The 25252-nt window shown below is 43.9% G+C and overlaps 1 protein-coding gene and 1 long non-coding RNA gene across 4 annotated transcripts in view; one reads left to right on the forward strand and one right to left on the reverse strand.

Moving 5' to 3' along the window:
* Positions 1 to 1391: 1391 nt before the first annotated feature.
* Positions 1392 to 18427, reverse strand: LOC125637080 (uncharacterized). Its single transcript, XR_007356823.2, has 4 exons — positions 18169 to 18427; positions 16990 to 17083; positions 10320 to 10451; positions 1392 to 3931 (listed from the first exon to the last, which is right to left on the reverse strand). It is a non-coding gene; the product is annotated as an uncharacterized LOC125637080 (long non-coding RNA).
* AP3B1 (adaptor related protein complex 3 subunit beta 1) overlaps positions 18428 to 25252 on the forward strand; it is a 344461-nt gene continuing 337636 nt past the window's right edge. For all 3 annotated transcript variants that reach the window (XR_007356822.2, XM_048851142.2, XM_048851143.2), the window contains exon 1: positions 18428 to 18770. Coding sequence is in view for 2 of the 3 variants with exons in the window: in XM_048851142.2 (XP_048707099.1) it covers positions 18640 to 18770 (131 nt within the window). In the remaining variant the exon portion in view is untranslated. The remainder of the gene's footprint in view (positions 18771 to 25252) is intronic.

Here is a 25252-nt window from a genome sequence, read left to right on the forward strand (position 1 = left end):
TTGCAAGTGAAGCAAGTACCAGTTTGTTTAGCAGGTGGTACTGTCCTTTATGCAACTGTGTAGAATCTAATTTCAATAATCCAAGGAATATTCTATAATTGTGCCCTTGTATGCAGCAGAGCAGGCATGACAAGTAATTGACATGGTAATGGATAGAACAAACCCTAGATCTGACAGCTTTGTAATGTTACATGATTTTAAAGATATAATGAATCAGTCTCACCCAACCAAGAAATATATTGCTTTAGCAAAACAATCCATAAAGAGAAGTCTGCTATATCAATGGCAAACTCCACAGAGTCTATAGTTAAGGATAAGTTACTGTGTACACAGGAGAGGGCATCTTCTTATGATAATATATATACTTTTTCAGTTACATACATTAATTGTTCTTTCTTTCCTTACTTTGCGTTCCATCCCATTCTTTCCCCTTCCTCTCTTTCTGTCTTAGTGTTAGCTTCCTACCTTCACCCATGTTCTTTTGATTCTGCTTGAAGCCCTTCCCTTCCAGTCTCTTTTCATATATCCCTTCTTCCTCTCTCTTCCATACCCCCAATCTTTTCCCCACTTCCTTAGTTTAGAACTTGTTTTCTCCATCACAGAATCCATCAGTCACACTCACTGCTTCCCATGCACACACACAAATCACATTATGTCCCTGTCACACACAAAGACTCAATGCCCTAATTCTCACATCCTCTCTCTCCTCTGATCCCTAGAGCTATGACTCCATCTCTCCTGCCCATCCCAAACCCAGTGGAGCAGGGACAAGGAAAACAATCTTGGGGATGTTTGGAGGCAGAGACATTTGGAATCTCTTAAAGGCCCAAGAGATTATTTTTCTCCTTGGCTCCCACAAGGGATTTTCTCCACATAACACCTTACCCACCCCAGGGAGGTAACTGCTTCTGAAGGGATTATATCCCCCTCAGATGACAGCATAAATGGCACTGATCTGACAGTTATACATGCACTGTCCCAGACCAGATAGAGCTGAGGTGAATCCTAAATAACTGCTCTGTGCTGGCATTAAGGGGGAACTGATACTGGCAGTGGGATATACAAGGACAGGGGACTGCAATTGGCAATGGGTAGGGAATGGAATTGGACAGTGGTGTCAGGGAAATGAAGAAGTGAGGGTATGGAGAAATGGGAGAAGGAAAGAGCTACAGCTCGGAAGGAGCAGAGGATAGGATGGCAGCAGTTGTTGTAGGGTAGGGTAGAGGGATATGTAGGGACAGGAGGGCAAGAGAACCCAGATTGTTTATTTTACTGGGCTTGTTTGTTCTGCCCCATAATCATTCAGCATTAGGAAGAGGCATGGACTGCTTGTTCTGGAGACTGGTCCTGTATCTAGGACAACTTGCTGGAAATTCAAAAGACAAGGTGGATGAGGTAATATCTTTTATTGGACCAACTTCTGTTGGTGAGAGAGACAAGCTCTTGAGCTACATAGAGCTCTTCTTCAGGTCTGAGAAAGGTAATCCCAGCATGACAGTAAAATGCAAAGTGGAACAGATTGTTTAGCATAAGTAGTTAGCACATATTATAACAGTTTCAGAGTAACATATTATAAGGCACCACTCAAGGTTTAGCGTAAGTATTTAACACATATTGTAAGGCATCACTCAAAGTGAAAGTCAGCAACCTTGACAATTAAGTCTCCACTGGAAATTCCTTGTCACATGCAGTACATAGCTTTTGTATGGTTCTATTTTTAATCAGTTTAATGTCATTTGTGATGTGAAATTATTTTGTTTTTAATGTTCTCAGTGAAAATATAAGATACCATTTGTTTATCATTCAGTTCTCTCAATTATAACAATTACGTGTCAGTCTGGGATATTTCTCAGGGGAGAAAAGAGAGGAATAGGTAACGAGCAGGGATCCGCAACCTTTGGCATATGGCCTGTCAGTGAAATACGCTGGTAGGCTGGGATGATTTGTTTACCTGCAGCGTTTGCAGGTTCGGCCATTTGCAGCTCCCACTGGCCGCGGTTCGCTGTTCCATGCCAACGGGGGTTGCGGTAAGTGGTGCGGGCCGAGGGATGAGCTGGCCACCACCTCCCAAAAAGAGCATTATAACTTACAATATAACTTGCTGTATATTGTTTTGATCAAAGGCACTAATGCCTTACACATTAGGGGTCAGTGATGTATAAGCAGTCAGGATGAAACTCCCCAAAGAAAGAGCTCTAAAGATGCCATGTAGTAACCCCACCTAAAGAGTTGTAAGGGCATTGTGGGGGCTTAAAGCACTCATTTGTCTGGCCCTTGAAGCTCCTTTGTGTTACAGAGCAGCTGTACAAAAGTACAGATGCCCAGGTCACCTGTCTAGGCCATATGGGCTAGGTGAACAGCCTTGAACCAGAGGTTTGCCAGGTAAAAAAATGAAGGGATTGAGGAAAGAAAAGGACCACAGAATTTAAGAAGTTAGACTTGTGTGAGGCCTGGAGAGGGATGAGGTGTATGACAACTGCTTCTAGAAACAGGGCAGGAGTGCCCTGCTACAGTTTCTGCAAGAGGGAGCTGGCTGTGTGCTATTTGTTACCACCTCTGTTCCAGGAAACAGGATTTCTGTACATTTTCTAAATAAATATAATACACTAAAAAAATGGATGACTCCAAGTCACTGACTTCTGGCCTAAAATAGAAACTGAACTGCAAGGCCCCTAAAACCTACATGGCTCAGCAAAAGAACAACAATATTTTCATCCCTGTTCTAGAATTTATAAAATTGTACTTGGATTAGGCTTCCCTTTTCATAAGGCTATTACATTTCTGTTGTATTAATTACGTGGGTTCATTAATTATTGCCATAAAATGCAGATTGTGTTTGTTGTAGTAGTAGAACTGTATCCTTCAATTCTCACACACATTTTCATACTGAAATCAGGGGTGTGATTGCAGCTTGTGTAGGTGTACCCACCCTAGCTTTAATTTAGCTAGCACAGCTAAAAATAACAGTGAAGACCGAGTGGCATGGCCCCTGGGGCAGGCTAATCACATGACTATGTACCCAGGATTCCGGGTGGGTTTGTATAGCCTGCACTGAAACCTGCATCACTGTGTCTCCAGTGCTATTTGTAGCTGGGCAAGATAGATTAAACCTAGGGTGGGACTGCAGATATTCTTACATGAGCTGCACCTCCAATTGCTGAAGCAAGAGGCACACTCCCACTCCAACACCCACCTAGCATCAGGTTTGATGGATGCTTCTTGTGGAGGGGGGACACTTCCCACTCATGACCTGTTTTCTTCCCTACTTCTGCAGCTCCTAGCCCTCACACCCACCTGTAACTTCCTACATGATGGCAAAGGAAAGGGACAAAGGGACAAAGGAAAAGGGACAGAGACCCCTCTCTCTCAGCTAAATTAAAAAAAAAAAACTAAAGCAGGAATTGAACTCCCATAACAGGGCCTTCTAAATACTGCTACCCAGCCCTGATCCAACTTCTGGGGCTTTAGTCACTAGTAACCATTTTCTATTAGCAACTCAGGCAGTGACTGCAGCAAAGAAGCTTCTATCATGGTAGTTCTGTGCTTGCAGCAGGGTAAGTGCTTAGTAAGGAACTACTGTGACTGTCATCCCTTTCTGCAAAGTCAGTTTTCTGGACATTACATTGCTGCTTAAACAGGAACACACAGGAATTTATTTAACAAAATGACTACATCATTGCTTTCAAGCTGAAAATTTCTGTATACATTGCTTTGTTTTTAGTGCTGATTCTGGTAAGCAGATAACGTGAACTGCTAGTTAGTTACCTGACTTCAAGGTAGTGAGAGGCAGCAGCTGGATAATCCTATTGGTGACCAATATCTCTAGAGATTTCAATGCGGTGTAATGGAGAGTGATGATCAAAAAAGAGAATATTTGTTGGATGTTTTCTGGGAAAACATCTACCTCTGGTGCTCAAAGTTGGAATTACCACTGAGAAAAGAAAGCTGTTTCATTAACCATTCCAGAAAAAACCCTAGGTACATATTCCCCTTCTGATACACACCTTAATGGTAGCTCTGCACATATCAGGAGAACATAAGCCTTGGGACATCAAGTTCTGATGTGTGTATTCATAAATACAAATATAGCATGGTAGGTTGACTGTAGACAATAAATTCTGCTTGCTGACTCACAGACCAGAACTAGGCACTTTATGAATAGTGCTCATGATACTCCCATGCCATTGGATCAGTTTCTTTCTTTGTGATCAGAGAGTACTACTTCTCTCTCTGCCTCTAATATGGGGAGTCAAATGCCATTCTGAATGAGTCGAAATGACCTAATGATGTGTAGAAGGAAACCAGTGATGCATGAAAGTAGGGGGAAGGGAAATGCAGGTAATCAAACAGTGTAAAGGGTTGTCCTGTAGATCATTAGATGAAACTTGAAAGATATGCACAGTGTGGTAAATAGGGAAACTTTAGCAAGGAATTCATGCCTTGCTCCATGTTTAAAGAATTACTGAATGCATCCAATGAATTGAGCTATAGCTCAAGAAAGCTTATGCTCTAATAAATTTGTCAGTCTTTAAGATGCCGCAAGTACTCCTTTTCTTTTTGCGAATACAGACTAACATGCTGCTACTCTGAAACCTAAAAGAACAGGAGTACTTGTGGCACCTTAGAGACTAACAAATTTATTAGAGCATAAGCTTTTGTGGGCTACAGCCCACTTCATCGGATGCATAGAATGGAACATATAGTAAGAAGATTTTATATATATATATATATATATATATATATACACACACACACACTTACAGAGAAGGTGGAAGTTGCCATACAAAGTATAAGAAGCTAATTAATTAAGATGAGCTATTATCAGCAGAAGAAAAAAACTTTTGTGGTGATAATCAAGATGGCCTATTTAGACAGTTGACAAGAAGGTGTGAGGATACTTAAAATGGGGAAATAGATTCAATATGTGTAATGACCCAGCCACTCCCAGTCTCTATTCAAACCCAAGTTAATGGTATCTAGTTTGCATATTAATTCAAGTTCAGCAGTTTCTCGATGAAGTGGGCTGTAGCCCACAAAAGCTTATGCTCTAAAACATTTGTTAGTCTCTAAGGTGCCACAAGTACTCCTATTCTTTTTGTGGATACAGACTAACACGGCTGCTACTTTGAAACCTAAAGAATCACTGTTACTTCCCAAAAGACTTTGAGAAAACATTCTATTTACAGATAATTTTGTTGCTACACTGTAGCATATGTTGAGGGTTTTTCTTCCCAAAATTTCCAAACCTGAGTGCCAAAAGTTAGGCACCTAAAGCCATATTTAGGTACTTGAATAAAGTTGTCTAGTTTTTACAGGTACTAATTTCTGCAATTTAAACAGGTATTGTAAGTCCTCAGCTTCTTTGAAAATCAGGTCATAAAGGCATCTAGGATGGGATTTTCAAAGGGGGCATATGATAGTTTGACTCCCAACTGAAATGGGCACCTAATTCCCTTTATCCCCCTTTAAAAATTCCAGTCCTAAACTTTAGGCACTCAAGTTTGAAACACTGTGTTCAAGATCTTTGTTCCCTGAGAATTCAACTGCTTTTGCTGCTATTTCTTGAAGGAAGCATAATTAGGGTGACCAGATGTCCCAATTTTATAGGGACATTCCCAATATTCAGGGCTTTGTCTTATATAGGCACCTATTACCCCCCACCCTTTTTCCCAATTTTTCACACTTGCTATCTCGTCACCCTAAGCATAATCTTCATTTGTGACATAAAATTATTTGCACAGAAAGTAATTATTTGCACAGAAAGATTAGCTCATGCAACAAAAACATTGAGATTGATTTGCTCGCAGGCAGCTGGCCCCCAGCAGTGAAAGTCTGTCTGGAGAATTGGTCACAGCAGTGCAAAGTAGTGACAAAATCAAGTCTCAGAGTAACAGCCGTGTTAGTCTGTATTCGCAAAAAGAAAAGGAGTACTTGTGGCACCTTAGAGACTAACCAATTTATTTGAGCATGAGCTTTCGTGAGCTACAGCTCACTTCATCGGATGCATCCGATGAAGTGAGCTGTAGCTCACGAAAGCTCATGCTCAAATAAATTGGTTAGTCTCTAAGGTGCCATAAGATCAAGTCTGAAATTCCTGGTGCTGCTGAGAGAAAGGATCTGAGGCTTGGCCAGGGCACCCATGAAATGTATTGACTTAGCACATCTCCCAGGAGCTTCTTTAACCCATATTTTACAGCTGTGTTGCCTGGAAGCTGTTAATGGCTTCCATCAATCACAGACCTGGTTAAAGATGAGGGGTGTGCTAGTAACCACCCTTCATTCAGGCTAAACAATTGGGCCCCTTTTATGTAACGGTGACAAGTTTCAGAGGGGTAGCCGTGTTAGTCTGTTTCAGCAAAAACAACGAGGAGTCTTGTGGAAGCTTATGCTCTAATAAATATGTTAGTCTTGTCTTTAAGGTGCCACAAGACTCCTCGTTGTTTTTCTGTAATGATAGCTGATACAATAGAAGTTACCCCCGAAGGCACCGGGCCACATGGCAACTGTTTCACAGGGACAGATTGCAAATGCATGGGCCTAGGGCTTGTTTGGCAAGCTCTGTGTGTGTAAGAAGCACACAGCCCATAGATAAATACAATGAGGAGTCCGGAGCCCATAGATAGCGAGAGAAGCAGTTGTCAGCATGGCCCCGAAAAAAGGCAGAGAGAGAGAGAGAGTGCTCCTTAGGGCACAGGACTCACTAGAAAGGCAGGCTTGGAAATTGTGAGCAAGGAAACTTTCTGCTGTTGTTTGTGTCTAGTGTGTTCAGGATGTCAGGAGGGGATCCCCCAGGGGCTGTGGAGGAATATTCCAGGTCCCCAGTATCTGACTGCACACCAACCCCTCTTTTGGGAATGCAAGGGTTAACCCTAGGGCCAGACACCACACTTAGTGGTACACCATGCCAGACCGGACTGGCTTCCCCGGTGGTGATTTAAAGGGCCCGGTACTCCTGCCACTGCTGGGAGCCCCGGGGCCTTTAAATCAACTCTGGAGCTCCAGCAGCGGGGGTTGGGCTGCATTTTAAAGGGCCTGGGGCTCCCTGCAGTGGCAGAACCCCCAGGCCCTTTAAAGCACCGCTGGAGCCGGGCTCTGGCGGAGATTTAAAGGGCCCGGTGCTCCTGCCATTGGAGGGAGCCCTGGGCCCTTTAAAGCACCGCCAGAGTCCTGCCGCCGCTACGGGTAGAGGCAGCAGGGCTCCAGCAGGGATTTACAATGCCCGGAGCTCTGTGGCGGCCAGAGCCCCGTGCCCTTTAAAGCGCCACTGGAAGGAGCCCTGGGCCCTTTAAAGCACCGACAGAGTCCTGCCGCCGCCACGGGTAGAGGCGGCAGGGCTCCGGCAGGGATTTAAAGGGCCCGGGGCTCCAGCCACTGCGGGGAGCCCAAAGCCCTTTAAAGCGCCGCCAGAGCTCTGGCAGCAGGGCTCGGGCGGGGGCTCCCCGCAGTGGCCGGAGCACCGGGCCCTTTAAATCCCCACCTGAGCCTGGCTGCCACAGCCCCGGGGCTCTGGCAGCTGGGCTCCAGAAGGGATTTAAAATGCCTGGAGCGCTGTGGTGGCCAGAGCCCCAAGCCCTTTAATTCACCCCGAGCCTCGGGGCTCCCAGCCGCCTCTGCCGCTGGTAGCTCCAGGGTGATTTAAAGGACCCAGGGCTCCCACCCAGAGCTCCGGGGCCTTTAAATCACCTCTTCCAGCTGAGGCCACACCCCCACGCAGGGCTCCGGCATACGATAAGTCCTTTAAATTACTTTCACCCCTGGTGGGAGGCACTCTGGCAGGGGGGCCTCAGGGAAAGAGGCTGAGTGGGAGCGGGGCCTCAGGGCAGAGTGGGCATGGAGCACCCACCAGCAAAACCAAAAGTCAGTGCCTGTGGCCAGTTCTGAAGTCAGAGTGTTCTGTGAACTCAGGTGCTGTTCCTAGCTTCTGCTGCATGGATCAGGGCTGATTCAGGCTGCTGTGGGTGCTGAGTCCCCATGTCTGTCCTCTCTGTGCTCAGTTGAGCTCCCTCCTCTTCTCTAGCCTGCTGGAGCAAGTGCTGCTCCAACTGAAAATCCTCCCACTCCCCAGCATCTGCTCCTCTGTTCAGCGTCCATCTAGTGGATCACACCTAATACCTTGTCTTTATTTTGGAGTGGTACTCCCATGTGCCAGTGGGGCTCAGTCCTCCCATGACCACTTATCAGGTTCTCTTCTGGAGTGAGGCCTATCTGCTCCAATGGGAACCAGACATTTCATAGTCAATCCCTTGCAACCATCCCAGGTATTTGAAGCAATTCCCACCCCCATAATAGGAGTTGATACTATAGTGAGAAATCCAGGGCGTGCTGCCCTCTTCTCCCCCCTGCCAATCAGGTTTTTTTTGGGGGGGCAGGGAGGAGAGAAAGCTGTGCACCACTCCCAAAGGGAAATAAGATTTTGTGTAATTCTTTGTAAATAAACAGGATTGCACCAAAGAAATGCCTGTCTTGTACCATCAATTTTTGCTTCCTAATGGAAACAACTTTGGAAGGCTGTGAATACTGGCTAACCACGTGGGCTCAAAAGGGGCAACAACTGTTCTTCCCTGAGGGTACCCAGGGGAAGGAGGTAGTATAAATACAGCCTGTTCGCCATTAGTGGTGAATGACCCCATCGGTGCAGGTCGGCGTGCTCTTCATTCCCTGTACCAGCAGGGGTGAATCAAGCTCCCTGATTTTATAACAGTCATTGCTGATAAAAAGAGAGAAAGAGAAGCATGGACATTATAGATCACATAAGCAAAATCGTCTCTAAAGAGTATGTTTTTCAGAGGTTTTCATGAGTTGTCAGGGAAACATTTTATCAAAGTTTGAAAGGAAATCCATTGCCACTTTCAGCTTGGTTAGCAGCTGCGAGATTGATCTCCTTTTTGGTACTAGTTATACATATAGCAGAAAGCTTTTTCCTAGAGAGCTTCTGTAAGAAAGCATATCTGATCTGTTGTGCAAGACAGAGTTCAGACTAGCACAGGTTCTGAAACAGAACTGTACAAAAGTATGAAGTGATATTTTTCTCTCCGGTTTTCTCTTTTCTATATTTCTTTCATATGAGAACAAATCATTGAAATTAGTTTAAGAATGAAAAAAGTTGAATTTTTAGTTAACTGCCTCAGGTATAGTCTACACTTAAAAATTAGATTGACCTAGCTTCTTTGCCCAAGGCTGTGAAAAATGTCACGCTTGAGTGATGTGGTTAGGTCGACCTAACCTGCAGTGTAGAAGCAGTTAGGTTGACAGAAGAATTATTCTGTTGACCTAGCTACTGCCTCTTGGAGAGGTAGATTAACTATATCAATGGAAAACCCCCTTTCAGCAATGAAGAAAGTCTCTACTCTGCTGCACTACCGCAGCACAGCTGCACACTGTAGCTGTGCTGCTGTACTACATACATACCCTCAGAGAGAAAAGGATTTCTGTCTGACTCATAGGAACTGTTTGGACTGAAGTACTGAGTAGTAGAGTTAAACTCTATTGTGGAGCACTGAATGTGAGAACTCTACAGCACAGAACTGTGGAAATTAAAGGACTGGACTCCACAGTAAGCCGGGACTTTCGCCTCTCTGAACACAGAGTAGAAGGGCAGTTAGTGCTATAACTTCCCAAGTACTTTTAAAAATCATCTATAATAGTATTGTAATATTTTTGAAAGAACCCAATGAAATGGCTTGGCTTAACAGATTTCCTTTCATTCCTTCAGAGAGGGAATTGGGAATGGGATCTGATAAGATAAATAAGGCTGAGAATGCTAAGGGTCATTCATTTATTCTCAAAGATATTTACAGGAAGCCATACACACCTTCCAACTTGTGCAAAGCACAGTGAGATGTCCAGGCTCAATAATCATAGTACTTGGCTTTTATACAATGTTCTTCCTCGATCTCCAAACTTTTTACAGAGACAGATAAGTATCATTATTCCCATTTTACAGGTGCGGAAACCGACAAACAGAGAGTTAGAATGACTTGCTCAGGGCCACACAGCCTGTTGGTAGCACAGCCAAAAATAGACCCAGATCTGCTGACTCCTAGCCCACTGGACCATACCGCCTTGGTAGAAGTCAGTTCATAACATCTAAGAGTGATTTATGCAAGTTAAAGTATTTGTGCTTTCTCCATAGCAAAACTTTCCATTAGCAGGGACAAATATACTAGATCTGAGGTTCCCAGCTGCGATCCATGGACAACTACTGGTGGACAGTCTGTGGAGAGCTGGCTTATCACATGGTGCTGACTCCTCCTTATTTTCAAATGCTAAATTGCATTAAAAGACAGCTAAAATTACATTAAATACTTTTCTAATGTTACCTTTTCATGTCCTTGCTGTAGTTGCCATAGGGATTGTGATAAATGAAGGGGAGGGTAGCTCCCTTTTATGGACACTCAGCCAGCCAGTTAGCTACAAAATCCCTGTTAGTAGCTGTTTTCTACTTGCTTTACCTGTAAAGGGTTAAAAAAGCCCACAGGTGAAAGGAAGGGAGTGGGTTCCTGATCAAAAGAGCCAATGGGAACGGTAGAACTTTTTAAAATTGGGAAAAAACTTTCCCTTTGTCTGTCTGTTGTGGTTCTCCAGAGAGAGGACACACAGAGCAGCTATGCTGTAAGAAGCTTTAAACCACGTATGAAAAATCATCAGATCATACCTTGAAACTATTTATCTGAAACCCCAGATATGGAAGATCAGGGAATGTTTAGGAAGACGTGATTAGGTTTATCCCTTTTATTTCTTTATGGCTTGCGGACTCCTCTGTGCTAACCCCAGGTGCTTTTGTTTTGCTTGTAGCCTTTAAGCTGGACCTCAAAAAATCCATTCTTGATGCTTAATTATTATATTTGCTCTTTTTAAAATCTAGCCATAGCCTACATTCCAGATGTATTTTCTTTTTTTTTGTTTTTGATAAAATTTACCTTTTTTAAGAACAGGATTGGGTTTTTTGTGTCCTAAGAGGTTTGTACATATGTGGTTTAATTAGCTGGTGGCAACAGCTGATCTCCTTTGTTTTCTTTCTCTGCTTTTCCCTGGGGGCGGGGCGGTGAAACGGCTTGAGGGTACTCCACAGGGAGGAATTCCCAACTGTGCCTTCCTGGGTCCAAAGGGTTTTTTTTGCACTTGGGTGGTGGCAGCATCTATGGGCCCCCACCTTCTGCACTCAAAGTGCCAGAGTGGGGAATCAGCCTTAATAGGGATTTTAAACGGAAGGTGATCCACCAATCTGTGTATTAAAATGTGGCCCACACTATGAAAAAGGTTGGGAATGTCTGTGCAAGATAATTTTTAGTAACGTGATTTCCACATATTGCATTTTTATTTCAATTTTCTTTGCTGTATAATCTTGTACATAATGTGAGTAAATATTAGAATTACAATTTCCTTTGTATCATTTTTAAGGATGTGTCTTCTAAGAGGCTTGTTAATCAGTATCATGGATAATGTGATATCAGAGTCACTTTCTTCTAGTACTGAAAAAGGAGCTTAATTAAATAAGAAAACAGAGTTATTGTTAAAGTTTTTCTCTCTCTCTCTCTGTTTCACGGTAGAGCTCATGCATAAAACCTTCCCCTGCCTGGATTTCTGAAGCAGATTTAAAGAAACAGTACACATATAGTCATGTCCTAGAGCAGAAGTTCTCAAACTGTGGTCCATGGAGCACCAGTGGTCCGCAAGCTCCATTCATGTGGTCCGTGGATAGTTCCCTCTAAGGTGCGCACCTGGACAGTCGCACATGAGAGAATGAAGAGCCACCCACCTAATTAGTGGAGCTGCACAGGCATGGAGAAGACGCCCATGTAAGGTGAGGTGGTGGCTTTGGGGGGAATAAGGAGTATGTGGAAGGGGGCAGTGGGGTGAGAAGAGAGGGCGGGGGGAATTTGGGACGTGCAGGGATGCGGTGGCCAGAGAACGAGACGACTTTTCCCAGCGCCAGGGCTGCAGCTGCCGGAGAGAGATGGCCCTCCTACCCAGCCTCAGCTCTGTGGTTGCTGTGGGGGTGGGGGTGGGGGAAAGATGCCCCTCCTTCCCAGCCCCAGCTCGGGGGCTGCTGCATTGGGGGAGAGAGGGAGAGACCCCCCTCCTTCCCAACCCCAGCTCGGGGGCTGCCACAGCAGGGGAGAGAGGGCACATCCATCGCATTAGAAAGGTAAGACTACTGATATTAAATAATGAGTTGTGTGCTTTTATTTGTAGAACAAAAAATGTTAATTTTTTTTTATATAGTGCTTTTACCCAAACCGCTTTATGGTAGTTAGCTAATTGTACACACAACATTTGGAAAGATCATTAAGTGGCCTGCCGAGACCCTCAGCAATTTTCAAGTGGTCCACGAAAAAAAAGTTTGAGAACTACTTTTCTAGGTCAGGGGTGGCCAACTTGAGCACCCTGGCACATTGGAATGTTGGCACCTGTAGCTCCAGCCCCAGAGTCGGTGCCTGTACAAGGAGCTGCATATTAACCTCTGAAGAGCTGCATGTGGCTCTGGAGCCATAGGTTGGCCACCGCTGGTCTAGGTATTATTCTGGGGAAGGTCTATTGCCTGTGTTATATAGGAGGACAGACTAAATGATCATAGTGGTCCCTTCTAGCTTTGGAATCTATGAATCCATTAATAGAGTTTGTATAGATTAGGGTAAAGGTAATTTTTTCCAAAAATGTGTTAAGTAACATTTTAACTAACACTTTTTAAAATACTATGGTAGACAAGGCAAATTATATTATAACGTGTTTAGGTGGACAAGATTATTTGCTTGAGGCAAACCTTAGACTCCCCTCTAGGGTTCGCCTCAGCTAACACATTATAGTATAGATGTGCCCTGTCTGCATTAATGTTTTAAAATGTATTAGTTTAAATGTGTTAGCGAACATATTTTAAAAAAAAACACCTTTTATCCTCATTTAGAAAGAACCATTATAACCAATGAGGGTTTCAGGTGCATGGTTGCTTATCTGTCTATCTTCTTTGTGTTGTTCCCCAACCATGGCTCCATAAGGTCCAGTGATTTGGCCTCCCTCTGCATCACACATCTAGAGGAGCATGAGAAGGAAAGCATCACTCTTTAATTTCTGGAACAAAATCACTCTCCACTTACTCATGATTTCAGCCTTTGCATTCTCTGAACCTTATGTACAAACATCTCCCAATGAGTTCCTTATTTAGGCAGACACCAATAGTGGCTTTACTTTCAGACTGCTGCACTAAAACAATTAACCCTCTACATTACAGTCTTGAAGTTTCATCTGCACTACCTCTCTGTGTTTACTTGCCACTAATATTTGCAAATATTTGTCTGGTAGGAATATTCATAGCCTCATTAGAAAATTGACCTAAAAAGAGAATTTCAAATTTATAATAATGAGAACTACTCACACTTGAAACCTTGTTATATGAATGACATGAAGAAGAGCTCTGTGTAAGTTTGAAAGCTTGTCTCTCTCACCAACATAAGTTGGTTCAATAAAAGATATTACCTCACCCACCTTGTCTAATATCCTGGGATCAACAGAGCCACAAGAATACTCCATTTAAGAGTAATACTCATTCAAGTAAGGAACAGAAACATACCATGTGACCTGTAAGTCCAGTCAAAGGAGCTTTAATTTTGACTACAGAAAACTCAGTCAACTGCTTGTAAAGAAGCTTACACAGCAATAGTTTGAGAAATTATTCACTGAATAATTTTGAATAATTGGTGCAGCTGTAGGAAGGGGGACTGTAAGGGAGTAAGTTTCACCTTTGTTATCCTGGGGTCAGTTCTACACCAGACTTAGCACAGACTAGTACAATTTAGGGACTGTTCTTATCTACACTGACTGGATATAGTGCTAAAGGGCTTTCCACCTTTGTGGATTACTGGAGCGCGTTGTCCTCCAGATACACCAATTTCTTGCCCGTCCCTGAACTCAACATATCCCTTGTTCTATGGAGTCCCAATGGGTGGCATATCACAGAGCTCTTCTCACTGGAGACTCCCTTGTGCCAGGAGAATCTCCAGCTGAGGAGAGCCACCTGCTTTTCAGCCCCTTTGCACAATTTGAGAGATGCAAAGGGCCCAGATTGTAGGCGAGGATCTTCTGCCCCATAAAGTTAAAATGGAACATGAAAGCTGCGGGAGACTGAAATTAAGTGGTATAGGCAAGGGAGAAAGTTATGTTTAGAGAAAAGCTTTGAAAAGAGATGGAGAATTAATGAAGCCCAGAAATATAGAATAGCTCCTTCAGAGAGCAATAGCTGCAGAAGAGAAGACTCCACACCACTTGTATTGTGCTTTTGAGGAGAAAAACTGAGGAGGCTACTGCTGGATGAATAATGGAATGGGAAAAGGAGTGCAGACAGCCAGGGAACAGTTATTTCTGACATTTTCCTAAGGGTGAAACACTTCAGTTATTTGCCCTACTGAAAAATCTTCTCTAATATTTGATAATTTATAAATGGTTTCTGGGAGGAATGTAACAAATTGGCTGAGAATCAGGTCTGTAAGCAGTTGCTACACTCAACTGCATTTGTATATGAAAGGGGTGAAAAGGCCAATAAATTATTTTCTTGGCAGATCAAGAATGAGGAAGTTGAAAGATTTATCTTGGAAACAACACTGGATACACAGATGATAATTTCAGAAATTTAATCAAGCTTTTTTGTCACAGACTCCACTTGCAGCCATCTCAGTGCAGTGTCTGTTCAAGACTGGAGCATGTGATGTAGCCTGAAACTGAAAGGAACATTCAAAATTGTGCCCCTGTGGTACAGTCTCTCTGGTTTGTCTTTGAATAAGACAAATGATTTTTCTATGCTTAGGGGGTTGTAATTCAAAAGCCATTCCACTTGCCCAGTTAATTTGATCAAAATAATTTTGCTGGTAATGCACTAATTATCTCTAGGGCAGTGGTTCTCAAACTTTTTTTTCCATGGACCACTTGAAAATTGCTGAGGGTCTTGGTGGACCACTTAATGATCTTTCCAAATGTTGTTTGTACCATTAGCTAACTATTGTAAAGTGGTTTGGATAAAAGCGCTATATAAAAAAAAATAATGTTTTTTTGTTCTACAAATAAAAGCACACAACTCATATTTTAATACCAGTAGTCTTACCTTTCTCATGTGATGGATGTGCCCTCTCTCCCCTGCTGTGGCAGCCCCTGAGGTGGGGCTGGGAAAGTGGGGGTCTCCTGCATTGCAGCAGCCCACATGCTGGGGCTGAGAAGGAGGGGGATCCCTCCCTCTCTCCTCTGCTGCGGCAGCCCCCGAGTGGGGGCTGGGAAGGAGGGGGGTCTCTCCCTCTCTCCCCCACCACAGCAGCCACAGAGCTGAGGCTGGGAAGGAGAACCATCTCTCCCCGACAGCTGCAGCTCTGGAGCTGGGGAAAGTCATCTCTTTCTCTGGCCACAGCAGCCCTGCACATCCCAAATTCCTCTCACCCCCTCTTCTTACCCCACTGCCCCCTCCCACCTACTCCTTATTCCCCCCAAAGCCACCACCTCACCTTACATGTGCATCTTCTCCAGGATCCAGACACCTAATTAGTGGAGCTAGCCTGTGCGGCTCCACTAATTAGGTGGGTGGCCCTTCATTCTCTCGTGTCCAACCGCCCAGGCACGCACCTTAGAGGGAACTATCCATGGACCATCTGAATGGAGCAGTGGTCTACGGATCACAGTTTGAGAACCTCTGACCTAGACCATATCTTTTTAAAAAAAATCCAATCTTGATTTAAAAATTGTCAGTGACAGAGAATCCGCCATGACCCCGGTAAATTGTTTCAATGGTTAATTACCCTTACTGTTAAAAATGTACGCCTTATTTCCAGTCTGAATTTCTGTAGCTTCAATTTCCACCCATTGCATCATGTTATATCTTTCTCTGTTAGATTGAAGAGCTCATTATTAAATATTTGTTCCCCATGTAGACACTTATAGGTTGTAATCAAGTCACTCCTTAACCGTCTCTTTGTTAAGCTAAATAAATTGAGCTCTTTGAGTCTATTACTATGACATATTTTCTAATTCTTTAATCATTCTTGTGGCTTTCCTCTGAACCATCTGCAATTTATCATCCATCTTGAATTGTGGACACCAGAACTGGACACAGTATTCTAGCAGCAGTTGTACCAGTGCCAAATATAGACATAAAATAACCTCTCTACTCTGATTTGAGATTCCTCTGTTTATGAACCTCAGGATTGCCTTAGCTGTTTTGGCCACAGCATCACATCATCATATGATGAGACAGTATCATGTGTTGTTTCCCCAAATAGGGAGCAGAAATATTTATTAAATACTTCTGCCTTTTCTGTATTATTATTGATAATTCTACCATTTCCATATAGTAATGGACCAATACTATTATCGTGATTCTTTTTTTGTATGTTTGTCTAGATTAGGACAAGAAGTAGAGGTTAAATTGGAGATAGCTAACTCATATTAGCTAAACCAGGCCTCAATATAACCACAACCAGTTCCTGTATTATAGACACAAGTTAATACATTTTACTTCAATATAGCTGGTCGAGGTCAACCTTCAAGGGAAAGCTAAGGTTCCTAGGGCTGACTTTAACCGGCACAATCAAGGTGAAAAGTGGTAACTTGCCTCAATGATAGGGAAAAAGTCATGGATAGTTAATATATGTTAGCCCTAAGCCTCAATGTCTAGACAAAAACCTTGGACATAACAAGATTGTTTGCTGTCCTGTCTTCTTTTTTTTTTTTCCTTTTTAATGGTCTATTTTTATGTAAATGGATTAGGCTACGCTTTATTGATTCAAGGAAATCTTGTACAAAATTTCCATCCCAGGAATAGTTCCACAAGAGACAATTCATATTCTAATGGTACTGTATGATAAACAAAGAAAGACAGTTATGCAGTTGTGTTACTATCTGATGCTTAATATTTTTCCCTTTGTACCTTGTCATTTACTTGAAGATAAAGTATACTAGACCTCATACAGCAGGTTTGAAAGTTGATCCAAACATTTTAAAATCATTATACAGTACCTGAGCCATTATCTGTGACAACTGTTGCTGGGATTATGTTACTAGTGAATATAGATTTCCTATTTGATATGGTGCTTGATAGGATTCTCAATATCTGGAAAGATGAAATAATAATCATTAATGAACAGACATTCCTTTCTATTACAGTGAAATGAATCAAAGCCCAGCAGATATGCAGGCTTTATTCCAAATACCATTAGCACCCTGCAAGTGCTACATTCAGGGGTGAAAGTAAAATGGAGCTCTTACTGGTATAGGGCTGCTCTGGCCTCCTTGGAAGGCATGGGGCCTCGGGTGGAAGGGGCGGGGCTGGGGTCAGCATCCCCCAGCCAGTCCATCTGAGCTCCCTGGCCCATGCTGCCCGGGGCTCCAGCGCCAATTTAAAGGGCCTAACCCTAACCCTTTTAAATTGCAGCCCTGGGGCAGCTACTTCTTTTGCCCCCCTCCACCCCTTCGGCGGCCGGGGTGTGGGGCAAAAGGGGCAGTGACATTACATTGCTGTCCCTTTTGCACCCCCGCATTGGCGGCCCTGCTGGTAGGGACACGGCAGCGCTTTAAAGTCAGTGGTACAGGCTGGTACTGGCAGCTATCTTTTATCGGTACGCCGTACTGGCCCGTATCGCCTTACTTTCACCGCTGGCTACACAGTAAATAATACCATTGGTTCTTTTCCTTTCAATAATATTTAAAACCTGCACTTAGTACTTGTTTAATATTTTAGTATTGGGCCAGTAAATAGTGTTATGAGTCTATCCTTTAAATTTCTCTGTTCCTAGATGTTTCTTATTAGCATTTTCTAGGTCTTTGTTTCACGTAGACATGGGCATTATCATTCTGTTCATTTTCAGTAATACTTGTTTTACATCTTCTAGTTTATCCTTGAACAGAGGCATTACTTCCGTGAACCACTAAGCAATGTGTAATTTGAAGATCACTTTCTTTGACTTATGGGTCTTAATTATTTTCTGTTTCCTGTTTTCCCCGTCTTTGTTAATTTTTTCTTTTTGACATTTTTTTGCATTCTATTTTTTTTTTAATCTCCCCTTCCTATTCCCCACTTAGCCAAAGGCACCATGCTGCATGAGGTGGGGTGGTGCTGTAAGATCAGACGTAAATTTTTCTGGCTTAGCTGAGTGCCATTGGAGCAAAGCAGAGAAGCCTTGGGCTGTAGCACTGTACCTGTGAACTGCTCCTGTGTTTGGATATTGTATTGCTTCCTTGGGTGCCAATACTAGCCCAGGCTGTTCCCTTCCGCCCGGCACCGGACGTTGCCTCAGGAAGGAGACACCGCCCTTGTCCCCCATCACAAAGATGCCGATTCTCCCCTCAGTGGAGAGGGAGGAGGGTGACGGAACCACACCACGCGCTCACAGGCCGCCGGGTCACGCCAACAGCTTGGGCGGAGCCTCACGCGCCTTCTCTCTTCCCCTCCGGGCCGGCGGCCGCTGAGTTGCCATAGTAACATTAGAACTCTGAGACTGGGAAAGTTCCGCTTCTGCAGCTCCGCCCCATCATGTGACACCCCCACCCCCTCCAGCCCCAGCCGCTGCCGTTAGCTTCCGGGAAGAGTCTGGTCCGGTGTGCGTGCGCTCGCGAGTAAGTTCCGTTCGGCGACAGGGCAACCGCCAGGAGAATAGCCGCCGCCGCAGCATGTCCGCGAGCAACCTTGGCTACAATGAGCAGGGCGGGGAGGCGGCGCCGGAGCAGGGGCAGGAGGCGACGCCCACCACAGCCCCCTCCGTCCCCGCGGCCTTCGGGCTCTTCAGCAGCGACACCAAGAAGTAAGGGGGGGGGGGGGACTGTGGCGCTTGGCAGAGGGCGGGGATAGCGGGTGCGGAGGAGCGGGCGGGGCAGGAGGGCGTACGGGAGAGCCTGGCATTGCGGCGGAGTGGGCAGGGCGGGCAGCGCGGGGGGTACCCTAGCATACGCTGACCGTTATCGCGCTCCTGTGCGCAGCTGCGTACGTTGAATGAGGCTCCGCTGGTTGATGGCCACAGACCCACTTGCTTAGTACACAACTTACTTGGAGAGCTGGTTGCACGAACTTACAGCCCCAGGAAAACAAAACGATGCAAAATCAGTGTACCCTGGGGGCAGGGACTGTTTTTAGAAGCAGTGGTACCTGGTGGTACAGGCGTTTCCATGCAGGTTCTGAGTGTGTTCGGTGCCTTTGTAGCAAATCGGTGACTACCATTTTTCTGATTGCTTTATAAAACATTTAGTTACTGCATCTATTTAAGCAGTTGGTGTCTTTGTTAATAGATAACAGAACAAAAATACACTTTAAAATTGTTCTAGTCTTAAACTGTTTTAGGTTGTAGTTCATCAGCAGTTTTGATGCTTAATACTTAGCGAAAGATCATTTTATTTTTACAGGTAAATAAGCGTTCTAAAAGATGCTGGTATTCTTATGGGACACTTGTAGTTATGATGTTTAAAGAAGACCCCTCCATGGGTTGGTGTTAAACATAATGTGGAAGCTGTTTAGTTTTGCACAGTTGTCTCAGGACAAAACTGAGGAAATAGAATATCCTTGGATTTAGCCTGGAGACTGCATAAGCATACTGGTACAGAGTGGTTGGATCCTCTTAAATCTGAAAGACAAGAAACACAACTAGTACTAAATAGCAAAGTTCAAGAAAGACAAGGTGGGACACGTAATACCTTTTCTTGGGTCAACCTCTCTTGTACTCCTGATGGAATTCTGTGCACAATATTATAGAATTCTGCAAATTTTATTTGTCAATAAATAAATGTGGAAGTCCAGCATGGCAGTGGGTAGCACAGGCGACTGGCTGCATGGAGGTGGGAGATTGCCCTATAGCTCCCCGAGGGCACAGACTCGGCAGGCAGTGAGGCTGCACCTGACCCTGACACAGCGCAAGGGTCAGGCATGCCCTAGAGATCCGTGTCCTGGGTGATCTCCCACCTCCTTGCAGCCAGTGGCCTGTGCGCCCCACTGCTACCCTGGAGCTTCCACATTTATTTATTCACAAATAAAATTAGCAGGATTTTAAAATACTGTGCATAGAGTTTTTAATTTTTCAGTGCTGAATTCCCTCAGGAGTAGTGGGTAAAGCAACTCACCAAGGTTAGCAGCCCAATGCCAGGTCCACCAAGTGTGGGCAGGCAGGCTTAGGCCAGCAGGGTCCAAATGTGAAGGAGCTTAGTGTGGGGGTATCTAGGTGTGGGGTGAGAGAGTTGTGTGTGGGGCAATATGGGTGCGGACAACTCAATGGACGGTCCGGATGCAGGGGGGATCTGGAGGCACGGGCTAGTTGAGGGAGGATTCTGGGTGCAGGGGCAATAGGACTCTGCAGGGGGGTCTGGGTGAAGGTGATTGTGGCTCAGTGGAGGAGTCCGGGTGCTGGGGAGTGGGGCTAGGAGGTGTGGGGATCTGGGTGCAGCTGGCTGGGGCTCAGTGGGTAAGTGGTCCAGGTGCGGGGGGCTCATGGGGTGGTCTAGGTGCATATGGGGTGGGGCTCATCCGCATGGGGGTTCAAGTGCAGGGGGCTCAGTGGGGGCTGGTCTGGTTGCAGGGGTGGGGTCTGGATGCAGGGAGGAGATGCTTGGTGGGGGTCCAGATACAGAGGAGGTGGGGCTGGACGGGAGGGGTCTGGGTATGGGGGGGGGGGTCCGGATGTAAGGGGGTTGGGCAGATGGGGGATTAGCTCCCCATACAGTGACCCCCCTCCCCTATGGCTGAGGAGTGATGGGGGCAGGAAGCGGGGTGGGGGTGTGGAGCTGCGGGAGGTTTCTGGGGTTGCATCTGGATTGGTCCTGCTTTGAGCAGGGGGTTGGACTAGATGACTTCCTGAGGTCCCTTCCAACCCTGATATTCTATGATTCTATGATCTGACCGGGTCCTGGCTGCTCTGTGCAGGGAAAGCGTGCTCCTTCCCCAGCCCAGCTGGGACTAGCAGCTGAGCCTGGCACAGGGTAGGAGCCATTAGCTGGGGTGGGGCTGGGGAGCACCAGGTGTGTGTGGGGTGTCTGGATGCAGGGGAGAGACTTGGCAGCGTGGGGGTTTGGGTGCGGTGGGCTCAGTGCCGGGGGTTCTCATTGTGGGGGTGTGAATCTTGACGGGGATCTGGACGCATGGGGGTTGGGCAAGGGTGGGGGTCTGACCTGCCCATCCCCGCAATGATTTACCTCTCTGATGGCTGCTCTGGATGCTGGAAATAATGCACCCGCCCTGTTGGGGAGGGGTGCCTGACCGCTCTTGGGGCTTCCCTTTGCTTCCCCATCAGAAAATCATTTTTCTGTGTGGAAGCAAAGAAATCTGCATTTGACGTGAATTCTGTGCAGAGTGGATAAAAATCAATGATTTAAAAAAAAAACAGTTTTTTTATTTAAATGGATTTTTCCTCAAAAAGCATTTTATCAAAAAATCCGATTTAAATAAAAAAAATCTGATCTAAAGATATTTTTAATTACGATACATTATAGCGCAAAGATATCTCATCATGAAATAGGGATTATAAATTCTAATTCTATAGTATGAGACAATATATTCATGTAATGTTTAAGAAAAGTTTTGTAAATGAGTTCCAATAGTTCATGGATTAGGGACCCAATCTTATGGGGTTCCAGGGGCTTCTGTCTAGTTTATTTAGGTAAATCTTTCTATCTACCCAATGGGACTCGGTATCTTCTAGACTGAGCGCTATCAGAGATGCTTAGTTTTTCAGTTCTCAAAAAGTGGATTTTTGTCTCCAGAGACAACATGCTTGTTAACAGCAACAATGTTTATAAATAAATAAATAATATATAGAGGTGAGAAACGAGACCTCAACCCTATTGTCCCTTTGCAAATTTGTGTACACCGTCAATCCCTCACCTCTCTCTAAAAGTGCAAAGTTTCAAAAAGTTCAGTGAATAGAAGATTGTTGGGGGCAGAATCTTGGCGAGAAGAAGAAGTCTGGAGATAAATGTGAGAAGGGAGGGACAGGCACTAGAAACAAAAATGAAACTGTTCGAGCAGCATAGTCCAGAAGTCTTTCGGAGTGTAGCCTTCATTGATTTGAGATCTACCATACCATTCTCTCAGTAGAAGGGAAAACCTATAATGGCAGCAGGCTGTAAAAGAGACCCAGTTTGGGAATATTTGAATGAAGTTCCTCTACCTGTGGGTCAGACAGGCATGCATGCAAAATGCAAACAGTGCAACAAAGAAATGCAAGGCCTGGTTGCCCGAATGAAACAACATCATGAGAAGTGTTCCTTCTCAGGAGGAAGCTACGTTGAAGATGAAGAAAGGAATATGTCTGAACATGCAGGATCTTCAGGTTGGTAAACTTTATTTCATGCTTCTTTCTTAAGGACTGCCTCTCTTCCTTCTGGACTATTCTTGAATTCTCATGTTTGAGCAAAAAATATAGTTGTTACTCTGTGGTACTGTCATTTTAGATGCAGTTGTGATAAAAAATAAATAGCTGAAATAGGCAGATCTTCCTTTTACAATTTCACCTTTAAAGTAGTACTGAGTGTCAGTGAATGCAATGAGTAATACTAAATAAGCAGGATGATGATGATGATTAAATAACTGCATTGACTTATTTTGTTTAGGAGAATCCATCCTCAACATACAAGATTCTGAAGACTATTCACCTTCAAGATCACAATTATTTTCTATAGTTTCAGTTATCTGACAATGATAGTGTTTCAGTCACATCATGTATGTCATATAGCCACAGTATATCACCTGTAGCGCAAAAAAAAAAAAAAAATCTCCATCATCCAGAAACAACCATAGATAAGTTTGTGATAAGAACCAGCAGGTTACAAAAAGAGGTAATTGATGAAAAAATTGCCTGGTTTGTATATCCAACAAACTCTCCTTTCTGTATGATTGAGAACCCACACTTCATTAGCATGGTTCAGTCATTAAGACCAGGATACAGTCCACCCAACAGAGCAGATGTCGCAGGCAAATTGCTGGATAAAGTGTATGAAAGAGAAATTGAGCAGTGTGCAAAAAGTCTAGAGCAGGCATCAGCAACCTTTGGCACGTGGCCTGTCAGGGAAATCCATTGGGCCAGGATGGTTTGTTTACCTGCAGTGTGCACACGTTCGGCCGATCGCAGCTCCCGCTGGCCGTGGTCTGCCGTTCCAGGCCAAGGGGGGCTGCGGGAAGCAGCGGCCAGCACATCCCTCGGCCCATGCCACTTCTCACAGCTCTGATTGGTCTGGAATGGCGAACTGCAGCCAGTGGGAGTGCAATTGGCCAAACTGCAGAAGTTGCAGGTAAACAAACTGTCCCGGCCCATGAGCAGATTTCCCTGATGGGCCGCATACCAAAGGTTGCCGATCCCTGGTCTTGAGGGTGAAATTGTTAACCTGAGTCTTGATGGGTGGAGCAGTGTTCACAATGATCCTGTTGTATGTGCTTGTGTGACAACAGAAGACAGGAATGTCTTCCTTACAGAAACAATTGATACATGAAGAAATGCACACACACACAGAATACTTAAAAGAAGTAGCAGTGAAAGCTATAACAAACTATGGAGAAAAAAATCAAATGTCTAGTATGCAGCTTGGTCACAGACAATGCTGAAAATGTATCCAAGATGAGAAGAAATTATTTAGAAGAGAGTCCCAAGCTAATACCATAGGGTTGCCGTGCTCGTTTGATGCACCTCCTAGCCAAAGACTTCAGTGTTTCAGAAATAAAGGCTAATATTGTTGAAATTGCAAAATACTTCTGTAACAGCTACTTTGCAGCAGTTGCTCTGAAAAAAGTGGGAGGAACCAAGCTAACTCTCCCACAAGACGTGCAATGGAACTCAGTAGTGCACTGTTTTGAGCACTATATCAAGAACTGGTCTAATCTGATGACAGTTTGTGAACAAAATCATGAAAAAATAGATGGCACTGTCACAGCCAAAGTTCTCAACATTGGGCTTAAGAGAAGTGTTGAACACATGCTGAGTACCCTGAAGCCTATTTCTGTAGCTGTTTTATTGCTGACGATATCTAAATTGGGAAGGAACTGAGTGAGATCTTAAAAAGAGAAATATGCAATGACAGAGTTAAATTACAAGCATTAAAAAAAATGAATGAGACAGTTACTATATCCAGCTCATTTTCTTGCAAATATTCTCAGTACTCACTACCAGGGTCAGGCCATAACTACTGAAGAAGAGGAGTTGGCTATGACATAGACATCCAGCAATCATCCCTCCATCATGGCAATTATAATAAACTTCAGTGCTAAGGGTGAACCATTCAATAAATATATGTTTGTTGATCTTTTAAAGAAAGTCACACTAGTGAACTGGTGGAAGTCACTTAAGCACTGGGATTCAGAGACTGTTGAAGTGACAATCTCACTTTTAAGAGCAGTAGCTTCTTCTGCCGGTGTAGAAAGAAAAAAGCAGGAAAGCTTGTTTTTCTTTTCCAGATTTTGAACAAACAGGAAAATGAAGATGACTGAGTTAGCTGCAGAAGCCAATATTTTAAGTGTCTCATGTTGACCTGGTTGACATAGTCGATTTAATTTTTGTTTTAATTTCATTTAATTATTTTAGTTAAAAACAATTTTAACAAAAACAAACCTGATTTTAAAAAACTTGAATGTTTTACTAAATTCAAAAATTCATATCTTGTTTTGTTAAAATATTATGTTTGCTGTTGAAGAAAAAATGTTGTTTTAGTTAAATAAAACAATTTAAATGTCTGTGTGGTGGTGGTCTCCTCCTAATACAGCATGGCAAGAAAATCCTCCAAATATTAATGATTAGCCTGTTGAATTGGAGATAGTTCACCTCCCAATGACTTCATAAATATCTGCTTCAGTTACCTTTGATAAAAGAAATAACCAAACAAGCATTCATTTTCTGATATAGCTGTAAAACTAATCTGAAAAGTTTTCAAACTAAATCACTTAAAAATGTATAGTGTGTACCTTCTAAAAATTAAACCTACATCTATCTCTGAGTTGTGAAGAATATGTATTAAGGTTATAACAACAAGAATGCACTTTTATGTAGAAATCCATGATTAAATAGAGTCTTCCTGACTAGTGATTTAAATCAAATCCACCCTGATTCTGTGCTTGTGCTGTGGCTCAGAATTCCCCCAGGGATACTGTTGGTGAGAGAGACAAGCTTTTGAACCATACAGAGCTCTTCTTCAACAAGCTATTCAAACCAAAAGGGTATCCTTCAGGAAAATGGAAATCCAGTCATATCAAAAACAATGGAAATGAATGCAAATTACGGTCTTGTTTACGCGAGAAATTTCAGACCTCAGAGAAGACCTC

The sequence above is a fragment of the Caretta caretta genome, chromosome 5 (genome assembly GCF_965140235.1).
Source record: "Caretta caretta isolate rCarCar2 chromosome 5, rCarCar1.hap1, whole genome shotgun sequence".
Classification (NCBI taxonomy): Eukaryota; Metazoa; Chordata; order Testudines; family Cheloniidae; genus Caretta; species Caretta caretta.